General features: G+C 47.0%; 1 protein-coding gene across 2 annotated transcripts in view; it reads right to left on the bottom strand.

Annotated features, from left to right (window-relative positions):
- Positions 1-13,710, bottom strand: part of LOC143925066 (keratin, type I cytoskeletal 18-like) — a 54,336-nt gene that overhangs the window by 24,316 nt on the left and 16,310 nt on the right. For both annotated transcript variants that reach the window (XM_077449644.1, XM_077449643.1), the window contains exons 4-5: positions 3,602-3,766; positions 1,596-1,721 (exon numbers count right to left, since the gene is read on the bottom strand). In XM_077449644.1, the coding sequence (XP_077305770.1) occupies positions 1,596-1,721; positions 3,602-3,766 (291 nt within the window). The remainder of the gene's footprint in view (positions 1-1,595; positions 1,722-3,601; positions 3,767-13,710) is intronic.

Below are 13,710 nucleotides of genomic sequence, written 5' to 3'. Positions count from 1 at the left end.
AGCCTGTTCACAGAGCTCAAGTACTCAAACTGAAATTTACCCACACACGATAGACCCCTTTCACACTGGGGGCGTTTTGCAGGCGCTATAGCGTTAAAAATAGGGCCTGCAAACCTCCCTAAAACAGCTGCTCCATTCACTCCAGTGTGAAAGCCCAAGGGCTTTCACACTGGAGCGGTGCGCTGGCAGGGCGTCAGAAAAAGCCCTGCCAGCACTTCTTTGGAACGGTGAAGGAGCGGTGAACTCACCGCTTCTGCACCAATCCTCCCCATTGAAATCAATGGGGCAGCTCTGCTATACCGCCAACAAAACGCAGATGCGGAGGTGTTTTGCAGGCGGATTTTAACCCCTTTTCGGCTACTAGCAGGGGGGAGTTAAAACCACCCCAGCTAGTGGCCGAATTGCGCTGCTAAAATGACGGTAAAGCGGAGCTAAAAATAGCACCGCTTTACCGCTGATGCCCTAGGCGGCACAGTGTGAAAAAGGGCTCTTAATGTGTGAGAGCAGTGGCTGCTCCCCCCTCCCTGGTGTGTTCAGACCATAGGGAGTTTTTAATCAGAGAGAGAGAGAGAGAGAGAGAGAGAGAGAGAGAGAGAGAGAGAGAGAGAGAGAGAGAGAAGGCAAACAGCTTCTGCTTCTCTCTCCCTAGAAAACCTATATTGGTCAGTGAATCCAGTGTAAATACATATTTGTAAAAGAAAGAATGCTCTATAAATAGTAAATACATAAACATAAATTGTCATTTGAGAAACCTATAGATATTAAAAAGAACATTAAAAAAAAATATTGAAATAAAACCATGAGAGTTTGCAGGATCAGGGAGTGTCCTCCTTTATAAATGGGAAATAGCTTCTTAAAGCGGGAGTCCACCGGGACTCCGCGTTTTTTATTTTTTTTTTAAAGCCAGCAGCTACAAATACTGCAGCTGCTGACTTTTAAAATAGTGACACTTACCCGCCCAGCGCGCCCGCGATGTCGGCACCCGAAGCCAATCGCTAGGTTGTCTGTCTGGTGCTGCCGCCGCCATCTTGGGTATGGGAATCAGGAAATGGAGCCTTTTGGCTTCATTTCCCGGTTCCCTACTGCGCATGCGCGAATTGCGCTGAGCAATAAGGATGGTCCCCGCTGCCTCTGGGAGCTGTGTGTTTCCCAGCAGGCAGCGGGGCACTTGCGGGAAGGGGCGGGCACTTGCGGAAAGGGGCGTAAGTTACGCCCCTTTCCGCAGAGAGCTGTCCCGGAAGTGGGTGCAGTTACCTGGATTCTGCACCCCCCTCCCCCCTGAAAGGTGCCGATTGTGGCACCGGAGGGGGGGAGGGTTCCGATGAGCGGAAGGTCCACTTTAGGGTGGACCTCCGCTTTAAATGTAAAGTAGGACACTTCCTGTTCCCAGACAGCCCGCCCCTGAATTAAATAAAAGATAACGAGCCTTGTATAACGCACAGCTCAGCCATTGCTGGTGGTACCGCAAGTCTCAGCAGGCCCTGATAACCATAGCCTGTGGTGGCATGCTGGCACTTTTGGTGGCTTAAAGACTCCAAGGCTACCTAGATCAGGTGCCTATCATTTCACAATGAGAACACATATAAGATTCTAACCGTCTTTTGCAGGTTCTGATGCTCCATCTCTAAAGCTTGCAGCTGACGGCGCAGGTCCGTCACTTCATTCTTGGCTTGTTCGAGAGCTTTCGTGTTCGAATTCGCTTCCTGGGACAAAGCATCAAACTGAAAGGAGGAGTTATTTATTACAAGTCTGCAGAGATCATTTGCTGGCATGTCACAATATACAACAACTGTATCGATTTCCTGAAAAGCTGCACCTTATCAATAAAAAGCCACCCTTGAGCCCCAGTCCGGTGGCTGAGATGATGTCATCAGTCTTCTCTCTTCTGCAGGCAGGGGAAAGCATTTCCCCAGTCACCTAGTGATCAGACTGCTACATTGTAACTTTGTAAGTTGTATAAGTTGATACCGATAGTCCTTTAAAATTCCCTTTATGGGTGATCGGTTGGGGACTGACCTCCCAGCCTTTTTCCTTCAAGTCACATATGAGAGCCTGAGAAGCAGCTGATAGAAACAGGGGGTGTCAGACCTAAGGAATGTGTCAACCCAACATTTCAGATTCCCGATATGTGCCTGCTGTACCCATGAACTTGCATGAAAATGTATCCTGTTTTCTTCGTATTGCTTCCTTTGTGTGAAATCCCTGGTGTTCCTGCCAGTGTGTCTGCTTTCCTTTTAAAAACTGACCACACTAGACATGAGAGCACAGTGCAGTCAGTTATATAGCTGTGCTGGGAGCTAATCCAATGATCAGGCTTGTACTGACATCTCCCCCTGCACAGCCATTTACTGCAGGGGTCTAAAACTGGTGGCCCTCCAGCTGTTGCAAAACTACAAGTCCCATGAGGCATTGCAAGGCTGACAGTTACAAGCATGGCTCCCACAGCCAGAGGCATTATGGGACTTGTAGTTTCGCAACAGCTGGAGGGCCGCCAGTTTGAGACCCCTGATTTACTGGGAAGATCGGTGTGCTGCTGTTTCTCCACCCCCAGCCAGGGCTGGACTGGGACAAACATTTGGCCCTGGACTTCATCATGACCGGCTCACTTTAACTTTGAGTGTCCCCACCAGCAGCCCCCTTCACATCAGAGAGTCCCCGCCAGCAGCCCCCTTCACATCAGAGAGTCCCCACCAGCAGCCCCCTTCACATCAGAGTCCCCGCCAGCAGCCCCCTTCACATCAGAGAGTCCCCGCCAGCAGCCCCCTTCACATCAGAGAGTCCCCACCAGCAGCCCCCTTCACATCAGAGTCCCCACCAGCAACCCCCTTCACATCAGAGTCCCCCCTCCCACATGTACTCACAGTTTTGAAGGCAGCTTTTCGTTCCTCTCTCCGGCCATGTGATAGGGGGGAGAGAGGAAGGAAAGTCTGCAGGCTGGAGGGAGCATAACGCTTAATGCTCTTTCCAGCAAGTGATGGAGCTGATCCTCCTGAGCCATTCGGCCCACCGGGAAACTCCCGATAGTCCCGATGGCCAGTCCATGCCTGCCCCCAGCTCTTATGCAGCTGAGAACAGAGGGTATGTAATTCACATATAAAAAAGTGTGAAAAAATAGGTATTTGTAATTTTTTTTATTTTATATATCTATACACAAATATTTTGTGTTTAATTTCTATTTTAAGCTGAATGGATTGTTTTACAAGGTGAGGGTTTACATATACTTTAACATATGCTTATACTTACCACAATGCACTGCAGCTGTGTATTGCAGTCCATAAAGTTCAGAAATAACCAATTTGCTGGATCTAAACAGCCATAGATCTAAGCAGCTAAAGTTAAACGACATTCCGACTTTTCCCGTAACTGTCAAGTTTGACTCCTCCCCCTCCCATCCTTCATCCTTAATTTTGCCATGTGAATGAGTAGGAGCGGACGCACACAGTAGTTAAAATTTGAAATGATGTACATATAACAAGGCAGTTAAAGCCAAATGGATATAGAATGAGTTCAAGTGTTTTTTTTTTTTGTTTTTTTTTACTTTTTAGAAGTTAATATTGTGATTGATGTACATGGTCATTTTAGACACAAGTAGCGTTCTTACTTTAGTTTTGTAGGCATTTTCCGCCTCAATGCGGTTCTGCTCGGCCATCTTTTCATACTGGCTGCGGATCTGAGCAATGCTGTCGTTCAGGTCGGCTTTCTTGGGGGCGTCCACCTCTACCTTCACATTGTTGTTGGCGATGAGGGCCTGAAGGGCGGCTACTTCCTGTAGTAGACAGAACAGAGGCGATTTATCCACATGAATCTCATACACAAACATTGTTTATTTCACCCAGAATTCTAAGTGAAGGAGAGTTGTTTGCCATTTGTGTAATTTGAAGGAGAACGTCAGCTTTTGAAAATAAATAAATAAATATGCCCATATTGCAAAAAAGTGTATTTCAGCCTGCAAAGCATTGTGGTCACAATAAGTGGATCATTGGTGCAGTGCTCTGGATCCTGCAGACTATTCCTCCCGCCTCAGTATGGACCTTCAGCTACATCAGAGGCCTCCCAATCTCATCAGAGCCCCTCATCTCATCAGAGGCCTCCCAATCTAAGCAGAGCCCCTCATCTCATCAGTAATCTCCCCACCACATCACCGGTCTCCCCATCTCTCCAAATGCCCCCCCCCCCATGTCATCAGAAGTCTCCCCATCACATCAGAGGTCTCCCCATCTCATCAGAGGTCCCCCCATCTCATCAGAGGTCTCCCCATCTCATCAGAGGTCTCCCCATCTCATCAGAGGTCTCCCCATCGCATCAGAGGTCCCCCCATCTCATCAGAGGTCCACCCATATCATCAGAAGTCTCCCCATCATATCAGAGGTCTCCCAGCTCATCAGAGGTCTCCCATCTCATCAGAGGTCCCCCAATCACATCAGAAGTTTCCCCATCACATCAGAGGTCTCCCCATCACATCAAAGGTATCCCCATCTCTCCAGAGACCCCCCCCATCTCATCAGAGGTCTTACCATCACATTAGAAGTCTCCCAATCACATCAGAAGTCTACCCTTCCCATCATATCAGAGGGTTCCCTTCTCATCAGAGGTCTCCCATCTCATCAGAAGTCTCCCCATCACATCAGAAGTCTCCCCATCACATCAGAGGTCCCCCTGTCTCTCCAGAGGCCCCCCTATCTCATCAGAAGTCTCCCCATCATATCAGAGGTCTCCCATCTCATTAGATGTCCCCCCATCACATCCAAAGTTTCCCCATCACATCAGAGGTCTCTCCATCACATCAGAGGTCTCCCCATCTCTCCAGAGACCCCCCCCCCATCTCCTCAGAGGTCTCACCATCCCATCAGAAGTCTCCCCATCATATCAGAGGTCTCCCATCTCATCAGAGGTCTCCCCATCACATCAGAGGTCTCCCCATCACATCAGAAGTCTCCCCATCATATCAGAGGTCTCTCATCTCATCAGAAGTCTCCCCATTATATCAGAGGTCTCCCATCTCATCAGAGGTCTCCCATCTCATCAGAGGTTCCCCATCTCATCAGAGGTCTCCCCATCACATCAGAGGTCTCCCATCTCATCAGAGGTCTCCCATCTCATCAGAGGTTCCCCATCTCATCAGAGGTCCCCCATCTCATTAGAAGTCTCCCCATCACATCAGAAGTCTCCCCATGACATCAGAGGTCCCCCCATCTCTCCAGAGGTCCCCCCATCTCATCAGAAGTCTCCCCATCTCATCAGAAGTCTCCCCGTCATATCAGAGGTCTCCCCATTATATCAGAGGTCCCCCCATCACATCAGAAGTTTCCCCATCACATCAGAGATTCTCCCCATCTCTCCAGAGATGCCCCCATCACATCAGAGGTCTCACCATCACATCAGAAGTCTCCCCATCACATCAGAAGTCTCCCCATCACATCAGAAGTCTCCCCATCACATCATATCAGAAGTCTCCCATCTCATCAGAGGTCCCCCCATCACATCAGAGGTCCCCCCATCACATCAGAGGTCCCCCCATCTCATCAGAGGTCCCCCCATCTCATCAGAGGTCCCCCCATCTCATCAGAGGTCCCCCCATCATACCAGAAGTTTCCCCATCACATCAGAGGTCCTGGTATGGACCTTCAACTACAGGGCTGGAAGAAATATCAATAGACTTCAAGTGTGATGACCTCATGTCAGAGTGAGATCAATCATTCTAGGGCCATCATGCACAATTAACTATAAACTGATGACCGGTAACAGCTTTTAAAGCATCACCTATGGAGAATTAAACATTTTTGCAATTTCATGGGTACAATTTTAGGCTTGACGTGTTTGGTATGTCTTTAGATTAGGTATTATTTTGTGTTTGTGTGCATTAAAATAAATTTTAGGCTGGGTTCAAACTAGTGAAAATTAATTGCGTGTTTCCATTTCAACAGACTATGACAGGCTCTCAATGGAGCTGGTTCACACAGCTCTGGGATGGCTGCGAAGTGGTTCCCCATCACATCAGAGGTCTTTCCATCACATCAGAGATCTCCCCATCACATCAGAGGTCTCCCCATTTCATCAGAGGTATCCCCATCACATCAGAGGTCTCCACATCACATCAGAGGTCTCCCCATTTCATCAGAGATCTCCCCATTTTATCAGATGTCTCCCCATCACATCTGTGGTCTCCCCGTCACATCTGTGGTCTCCCTGGCACATCAGAGGTCTCCCCATTTCATCAGAGGTCTTCGGATCACATCAGAGGTCTTCGCATCACATCAGAGGTCTTCCCATCACATGTCTTCCCATCACATCAGAGGTCTTCCCATCACATCAGAGGTCTCCCCATTACACCAGAGTTCTTCATATCACATCAGAGGTCTTCACATCACATGAGAGGGCTCTCCATCACATCAAGGGACTTCATATCACATCGGAGGGCTCTCCATCACATCAGAGATCTTCACATCACATCAGAGGTCTCCCCATAACATCAGAGGTCTTCCCATAACATCAGAGGTCTCCCCATCACATCAGAGGTCTCCCCATCACATCAGAGGTCTCCCCGGCACATCAGAGGTCTCCCCGACACATCAGAGGTCTCCCCGACACATCAGAGGTCTCCCCATTTCATCAGAGGTCTTCGGATCACATCAGAGGTCTTCCCATCACATCAGAGGTCTTCCCATCACATCAGAGGTCTCCCCATCACATCAGAGGTCTCCACATCACATCAGAGGTCTCCCCATTACACCAGAGATCTTCATATCACATCAGAGGTCTTCACATCACATGAGAGGGCTCCCCATCACATGAGAGGACTTCATATCACACCGGAGGGCTCTCCATCACATCAGAGATCTTCACATCACATCAGAGGTCTCCCCATAACATCAGAGGTCTCCCCATCACATGAGAGGCCTTCCCATAACATCAGAGGTCTCCCCATCACATCAGAGGTCTCCCCATCACATCAGAGGTCTCCCCATTACATCAGAGATCTCCCCATCACATCAGAGGTCTCCCCATCACATCAGAGGTCTCCACATCACATCAGAGGTCTCCCCATTACACCAGAGATCTGTATATCACATCAGAGGTCTCCCCATCTCATCAGAGGTCTCTCCATCACATCAGAGGTCTCCCCATAACATCAGAGGTCTCCCCATTACATCAGAGGTCTCCCCATCACATCAGAGATCTCCCCATCACATCAGAGGTCTCCACATTACATCAGAGGTCTCCACATCACATCAGAGGTCTCCCCATTACACCAGAGATCTTCATATCACATCAGAGGTCTCCCCATCTCATCAGAGGTCTTCCCATCACATCAGAGGTCTCCCCATCACATCAGAGGTTTCCACGTCACATCAGAGGTCTCCACATCACATCAGAGGTCTCCACATCACATCAAAGGTCTCCCCATCACATCAGAGGTCTCCACATCACATCAGAGGTCTCCCCATTACACCAGAGATCTTCATATCACATCAGAGGTCTTCACATCACATGAGAGGGCTCTCCATCACATCAGAGGACTTCATATCACACTGGAGGGTTCTCCATCACATCAGAGGTCCCTACACCATCAAATAAAAGCCCCCCCCCATCGCACCAGAGCCCCTCCCCCCTTATATAAGAGGTCCTCCCATCACATTAGCATCGCTTCATCTTATCAGAATTTCCCCATTCCATCAGCATTCCCCATTTACCTGAGAGTCACCCTATAACATCAGAACCCCCCCATATATCAGTGCCCCCCTATACACGAGAGCCCCTTATCCCATTAGAGTTGCCCTTATACATAAGGGGCTCCCTATATATGAGTCCTCCGATCACATCTTAAGTCCCCCCATCAAAGAGCCAGTGTTTTTTATGGTTCTGGCGTCCGTCCTACCAGCCCCAACTAATGACCCTAATGCGTGGCAAACTGGTATCCATGCTCACGACCCCCCGGGGGCTTCTCAGACAGATCCAGGGCGCTGCGTCTTCCTGGTTGAAAAACACTGATTTAAGGTAATTTCCAGTAATAAATTCAGATTTTACCACATGTGCAAAGAAACGTTAAATAGTTGCCCCGGTAGACTAATGGTTGAATATGCTGACCCGATTATTAACAATTGGAAGGCAATCATTTATCGTCGTGTCATTCCATGTCACCATTTCCTGCAGGTTTGATACAACAGAAGAGGGAAATACACAGTAATGGGTTAGTCCGGATGAAGAAGTCTGTACACCTTTTAAATAAACATTGTGATGTGTAAAGAGAGAAAAAAAAAAAAGTCCTTTATAAGGATTATTAACCCTGCTAATCCCAGCAGAGCCACATCTTCTATTATATACATAAGTAAATAGACTATGTAAACAAGGCAGTTCCCCGTTCTGCCTAATGACATGTCAGAGATCTTCTGTTCCCAGTGATCAAGAACGGCGATCTCTGCCATGTCCCTGTGAGCCCACCCCCCCTACAGTTAGAACACACCCAGGAAACACATTTAACCCCTTGATCGCCCTCTAGTGTTAACCCCCTTCCCAGCCAGTGTCATTTTTACACTGATCAGTCAATTTTTTTTTTTCAAATAACAATTTATTTAGTTTTCGTGGTCGCATAACAAAAGTAATAGTACAGGCATACAGCAATGGTAACATGGCTCCCAAAATACAGGAGGCCCATTGTAAATAGACAGTGCAGAAGAATACAGTACTGGGAAATGCAAGGGGATCAGGCCAACAGACCCAGGGTGCACAGCAGGACGGAATACACCAAAAGTCAGTTATCCGTGTTGGAAACCAAAAGGCCACCCAGGGTCTGCTGCCTAGCTTATATGCCAAACTTAAAACAAAACAAGGACCATCAGTAGTATGAGCAAAAAGAGTGGAAAAGAGAAGAAGAGAGAGAAGGAAAGGAAGAGAGAAAGACATAGAAAAGGGAATAGAATGCCAACGGTCCACATCACCATTGATCAGTCAATTTTTAAAGCACTGATCAATATAATAATGTTACTGGTCCCCAAAAAGTACCATTTGGGGTCAGATTTGTCCGCCGCAATGTCGCAGTCCCGCTATTGCCGCCGTTACCAGTAAAAAAAATAAATAAATAAAAGTCCTTAAATCTATCCCATAGTTTGTACACGCGATAACTTTAGCGCAAACCAATCAATTTCTAGATTGTGAGCTTTAACGGGCAGGGCCCTCTGATCCCTCCTTTATTGATTTGTATTGTAATGCCTTGTACACACAGTCGGACATTCCGACCACAAAATCCGTCTGACTTTTTCAGACGGATTTTGGCCGAAACTGGTGTTTTCATACACACGGTCGGACAAAGTTGTCGGAAAATCAGATCGTTCGGAACAAGGTGACGTTCGTTGTGTATGACGGGAGTACGTAGAGGCTAGTAACCAATAGCTTTGGTCTCGTAATTTAATCTGAGCATGCGTGGCACTTTGTCCGTTCGAATTCTCTACAAACGACCGGAAAAAGTCGGACCGAATTTTTTTCGTCGGAAAATTATAGATCCTGCTCTCAAATTTTTTCCTTCGGAATATCTGGCGGAAAAGGTCCCCGATAGAACCCACACACGATCAAATTTTCCAATGATATAATCCGATTGGACCTTTTCCGTCTGAATTTCTGACCGTGTGTACAGGGCATTAGTGTACTGTCTGCCCTCATGGTGTAAAGCGCTGCGCAAACTGTTGGCGCTACATAAATCCTGTATAATAATAATATACGCTTATTGTGATTTTTTTTTTTTTACCAAAAATATGTAGCAGAATACATATTGGTCTAAATTGATGAATACATTTATATATATACACATACAGGGGCGGACTGACCATTGGGCCACTCGGGAACTGCCCGAGGGCCCCGTGCCACTAGGGGGCCCCATCAGGGTTGCCAGCCTCAGTAAAACCACTGAAAGTATGTAAAAATATGTGTTTTTTTTTACATCTGTCTCTCCAGTACCTTCTCAGTCAATAGAAACATGTCTGTTTGTACTGTGTGATTGTATACTGTGTGTGTGTGTGTTTGTGTATACTGTGTGGCCCCATAATGTCTGATTGCCTGGGGGCCCCATAATCTCCTATTGCCCGGGGGCCCCATGAGTTATCAGTCCGCCCCTGTACACACATATATATATATATATATATATATATATATATATATATATATATATATATAAATGTTTGTTTGTTTTTTTGGGGATATATATCATAGCAGAAAGTAAAAAAAATGTTTTCTTTTTCATAATTGTTGGTCTCTTTTTGTTTATAACGCAAAAAAAAAAAAAAAAACTGCAGAGGTAATCAAATACCACCAAAAGAAAGCTCTATTTGTAGGTAAAAAAAGGACATACATTTTGTTTGTACAGCATCGCACGACCGCGCAATTGTCAGTTAAAGCGACGCAGTGCCATATCGCAAAAAAATGGCCTGGTCATTAAGGGGTCAAATCCTTCCGGGGCTGAAGTGGTTAAATAACATCCAATTACAATATGACTTTTGTATATGCTATATTATTATTTATTAGACATGTGCGGTTCGTTTCATTCCGAATGAATATTCGGGCAAATTTTTCATTATTGGGAGATTCAGATATATCCGAATACCCGAATTACAATATATAAAAATTATACAGAATGCTCCGAATAACGAAGAGAAATTTGTCTGAATTTCTGAAATTCAAATTGAAATTCGAATCGAATTTTACATCGAATTCCATTTGACTTCGAACTGTAAACATATTTCTGAAATCAAAGACTGTGTGTGTTATTGGAGTACCATTTGGAAATAATGCTGTTTTTGTTAAGCCAAAGGTGATTTAACCACTTGCTTACCGGGCACTTAAACCCCCTTCCTGCCCAGGACAATTTTCAGCTTTCAGCGCTGTCACACTTTGAATGACAATTGTGCAGTCATACTACACTGTACCCAAATTACATTCTTGTCACACAGATAGAGCTTTCTTTTGGTGGTATGTATTTCTTGCTGGGTTTTTTATTTTTTGCTAAATAAAACAAAAAAAGGACCAAAATTTTGAAAAAAACTAACAAAAGTGTTTCATAGTTTGTTGTAAAATTTTGAAAACAGGTAATTTTTCTCCTTCACTGATGTGTGCTGAAGAGGCTGCACTGATGGGCACTGATAGGTGGCATTGATGGGCACTGATAAGGTGGCACTAATAGGTAGCACTGATAAGCACTGATGAGGCGGCACTGATGGGTGAAACTGAAGGGCACTGATGGGCACTGATAGGTGGCATTGATAAGGCAGCACTAATGGGCACTAATAGGTGCACTGATAAGCATTGATAGGTGGCACTCATAATTGGCACTGATGGGTGACACTGAAGGGCACTGATAGGTGGCACTGATGGGCACAGATAAGGCAGCACTAATGGGCACTAAAAGGTGCACTGATAAGCACTGATGAGGCAGCACTGATGGGTAGCACTGATGGGCACTGATGAGTGACACTGAAGGGCACTGATTGGCGGCACTGATGGGCACCGATAGATGGCATTGATGGGCACTGATAAGACAGCACTAATGGGCACTAATAGGTGGCACTGATAAGCACTGATGAGGTGGCACTGATGGGTGACATGGAAGGGCACTGATGGGCACTGTTAGGTGGCAATGGGCACTGATAAGGCAGCACTAATGGGCACTAATAGGTGCACTGATAGGTGGCACTGATTGGCGGCACTGAAGGGCACTGATAGGTGACACTGATAGGCAGCACTGATCTGTGGCATTGATGAGACACTGATGGGCAATGATTGGCAGCCCTGATGGGCACTGATAGGCGGCACTGATGTGCACTGATAGGTGGCATTGATAAGGTGGCACTAATGGGCACTAATAGGTAGCACTGATAAGCACTGATGGGTGGCACTGATGGGTGACGCTGAAGGGCACCGATAGGCAGCACTGATGGGCACTGATAGGTGGCACTGATAAGGCAGCACTAATGGGCACTAATAGGTGCACTGATAAGAATTGATAGGTGGCACTAACACTGAAGGGCACTGATAGTTGGCACTGATGGGCACTGATAAGGCAGCACTAATGGGCCCTAATAGGTGCACTGATAAGCAATGATGAGGCAGCACTGATGGGTAGCACTGATGGGTGACACTGAAGGGCACTGATAGGTGGCATTGATGGGCACTAATAGGTGCACTGATAAGCACTGATTGGTGGCACTGATTGGCACTGAAGGGCACTGATAGCTGACACTGATAGGCAGCACTGATTTGTGGCATTGATTATGAGATACTGATGGGCATTGATTGGCAGCACTGGTGGGCAATGATGGGTGGCACTGGTAGGTACTGGTAGGTGGCACTAGTAGGTGGCACAGTGGGCACAGAAAATGCAGCCGCAGATTTCTGTGTGAGGGACCGATGTCCCTTTGACAGAAGCCGGTGATCAGATTTTTTTCCCCTCACACTGAAAGCAAAAAAATACCGATTACCAATCTTCTGTTTATATCACGTGATCAGCCGTCATTGGCTGACAGCTGATCACATGGTAAAGAGCCAGGATGGACCCCTTACTCGGATCTGTGATTAGCCGGGTCTCATAGACTCTGATCACAGAGCGCGTGACCTGCAGGAAAGCACAGACAGCGCTCGGAAAGGACGTCCATGGAGGTCCTCCCAGCAATTAAGGCCGGCACTGTAGCCGTCTTTCATCCATAGCGCGGGCGGCAAGTAGTTAAAGAGTCATTGTAATCATTTGGTGAAGATTTTTCTTTTGTTTGTTCACTTTGCCGCATTTGAATTTGATGTCACTAGTATCACTGGTTATATTATGAGATTTCACAAACAAAACTAAGTCATGAATATTTATATTTCCTTCAGTCAGTCCAGTAGGAGGTTTAGGTCACTGGTGCATGCTGGGGGAGGATATAAATATTTGGGAAAGGCCATGTGCTCGTTCTCTTCTCCTGGGCTGAGGCCCAGGGGGTGAGTCTGACAGGCCAGGTCTGCGCTGTCCGTCTGACTCACGGACGGTGCTGCTGGTGCCACTGCCAGCCCTCGCCGGCTCCACTGAACTTTCCCCTCCGAGGCTCCTCATTCAGCCAACTTGGCTCCTAGCAATCGGCTTGCGATATGAAATCATCATCTGGTGTGGGCCGGGTCAGGCGGTGCAGAGTCAGAATCAGATTGTCTCGGGGATTTCCGGGAAACTGCGTGGGCATGCGCAGTTCTCATCTGTTCCAGTCGCAGCCATTTTTACTGGCAGTGTTCGGCTTATACAGGCATTTACGGGCATTAAAAAAATGCCTGTTTTTACGGGCTGCCCGTAAATCTATGGGCGGTTGGCAACACTGCCTAGGGAGGTGCTGCTGGATGGAGCTCTGCTGTTGGGCCAAATAGCCTGTTTTGGGGTCTAACATGTGCTGAATTGCTGATTGTATCCAAGTCAATCCATTGACAATACAACCAGCCTGCCAGATTTTTTTATACTTTGATTACAGCTGCTGGCAGTAATCATTGTGTTCCGCTGGATGGGAAGGCTCCTAGCACCACCCTGGCGGGAAAGAAAATCTAATCATCTATGAGCTGTTTTAGACTTTACTGCTGTCAGGGTTGGGATAAGCCCTTCCTTCTCTGAGCTGGCCGCTCAGCTGTCAGCTAATTGCCAGCTCCTATCTCTGTTACTCAGCTGTTGATGATATCCTGCTCGTCAGTCCTGCCTACTTAAGCCGTCCAGTCCAG

Source organism: Lithobates pipiens, unplaced genomic scaffold (assembly GCF_037356315.1).
Source record: "Lithobates pipiens isolate NorthernLeopardFrog02 unplaced genomic scaffold, aLitPip1_a1.2 Scaffold_22, whole genome shotgun sequence".
NCBI classification, from domain to species: domain Eukaryota; kingdom Metazoa; phylum Chordata; class Amphibia; order Anura; family Ranidae; genus Lithobates; species Lithobates pipiens.
The sequence above is the reverse complement of the archived record's forward strand: the minus strand, read 5'-3'. Positions and strand labels throughout refer to the sequence as shown.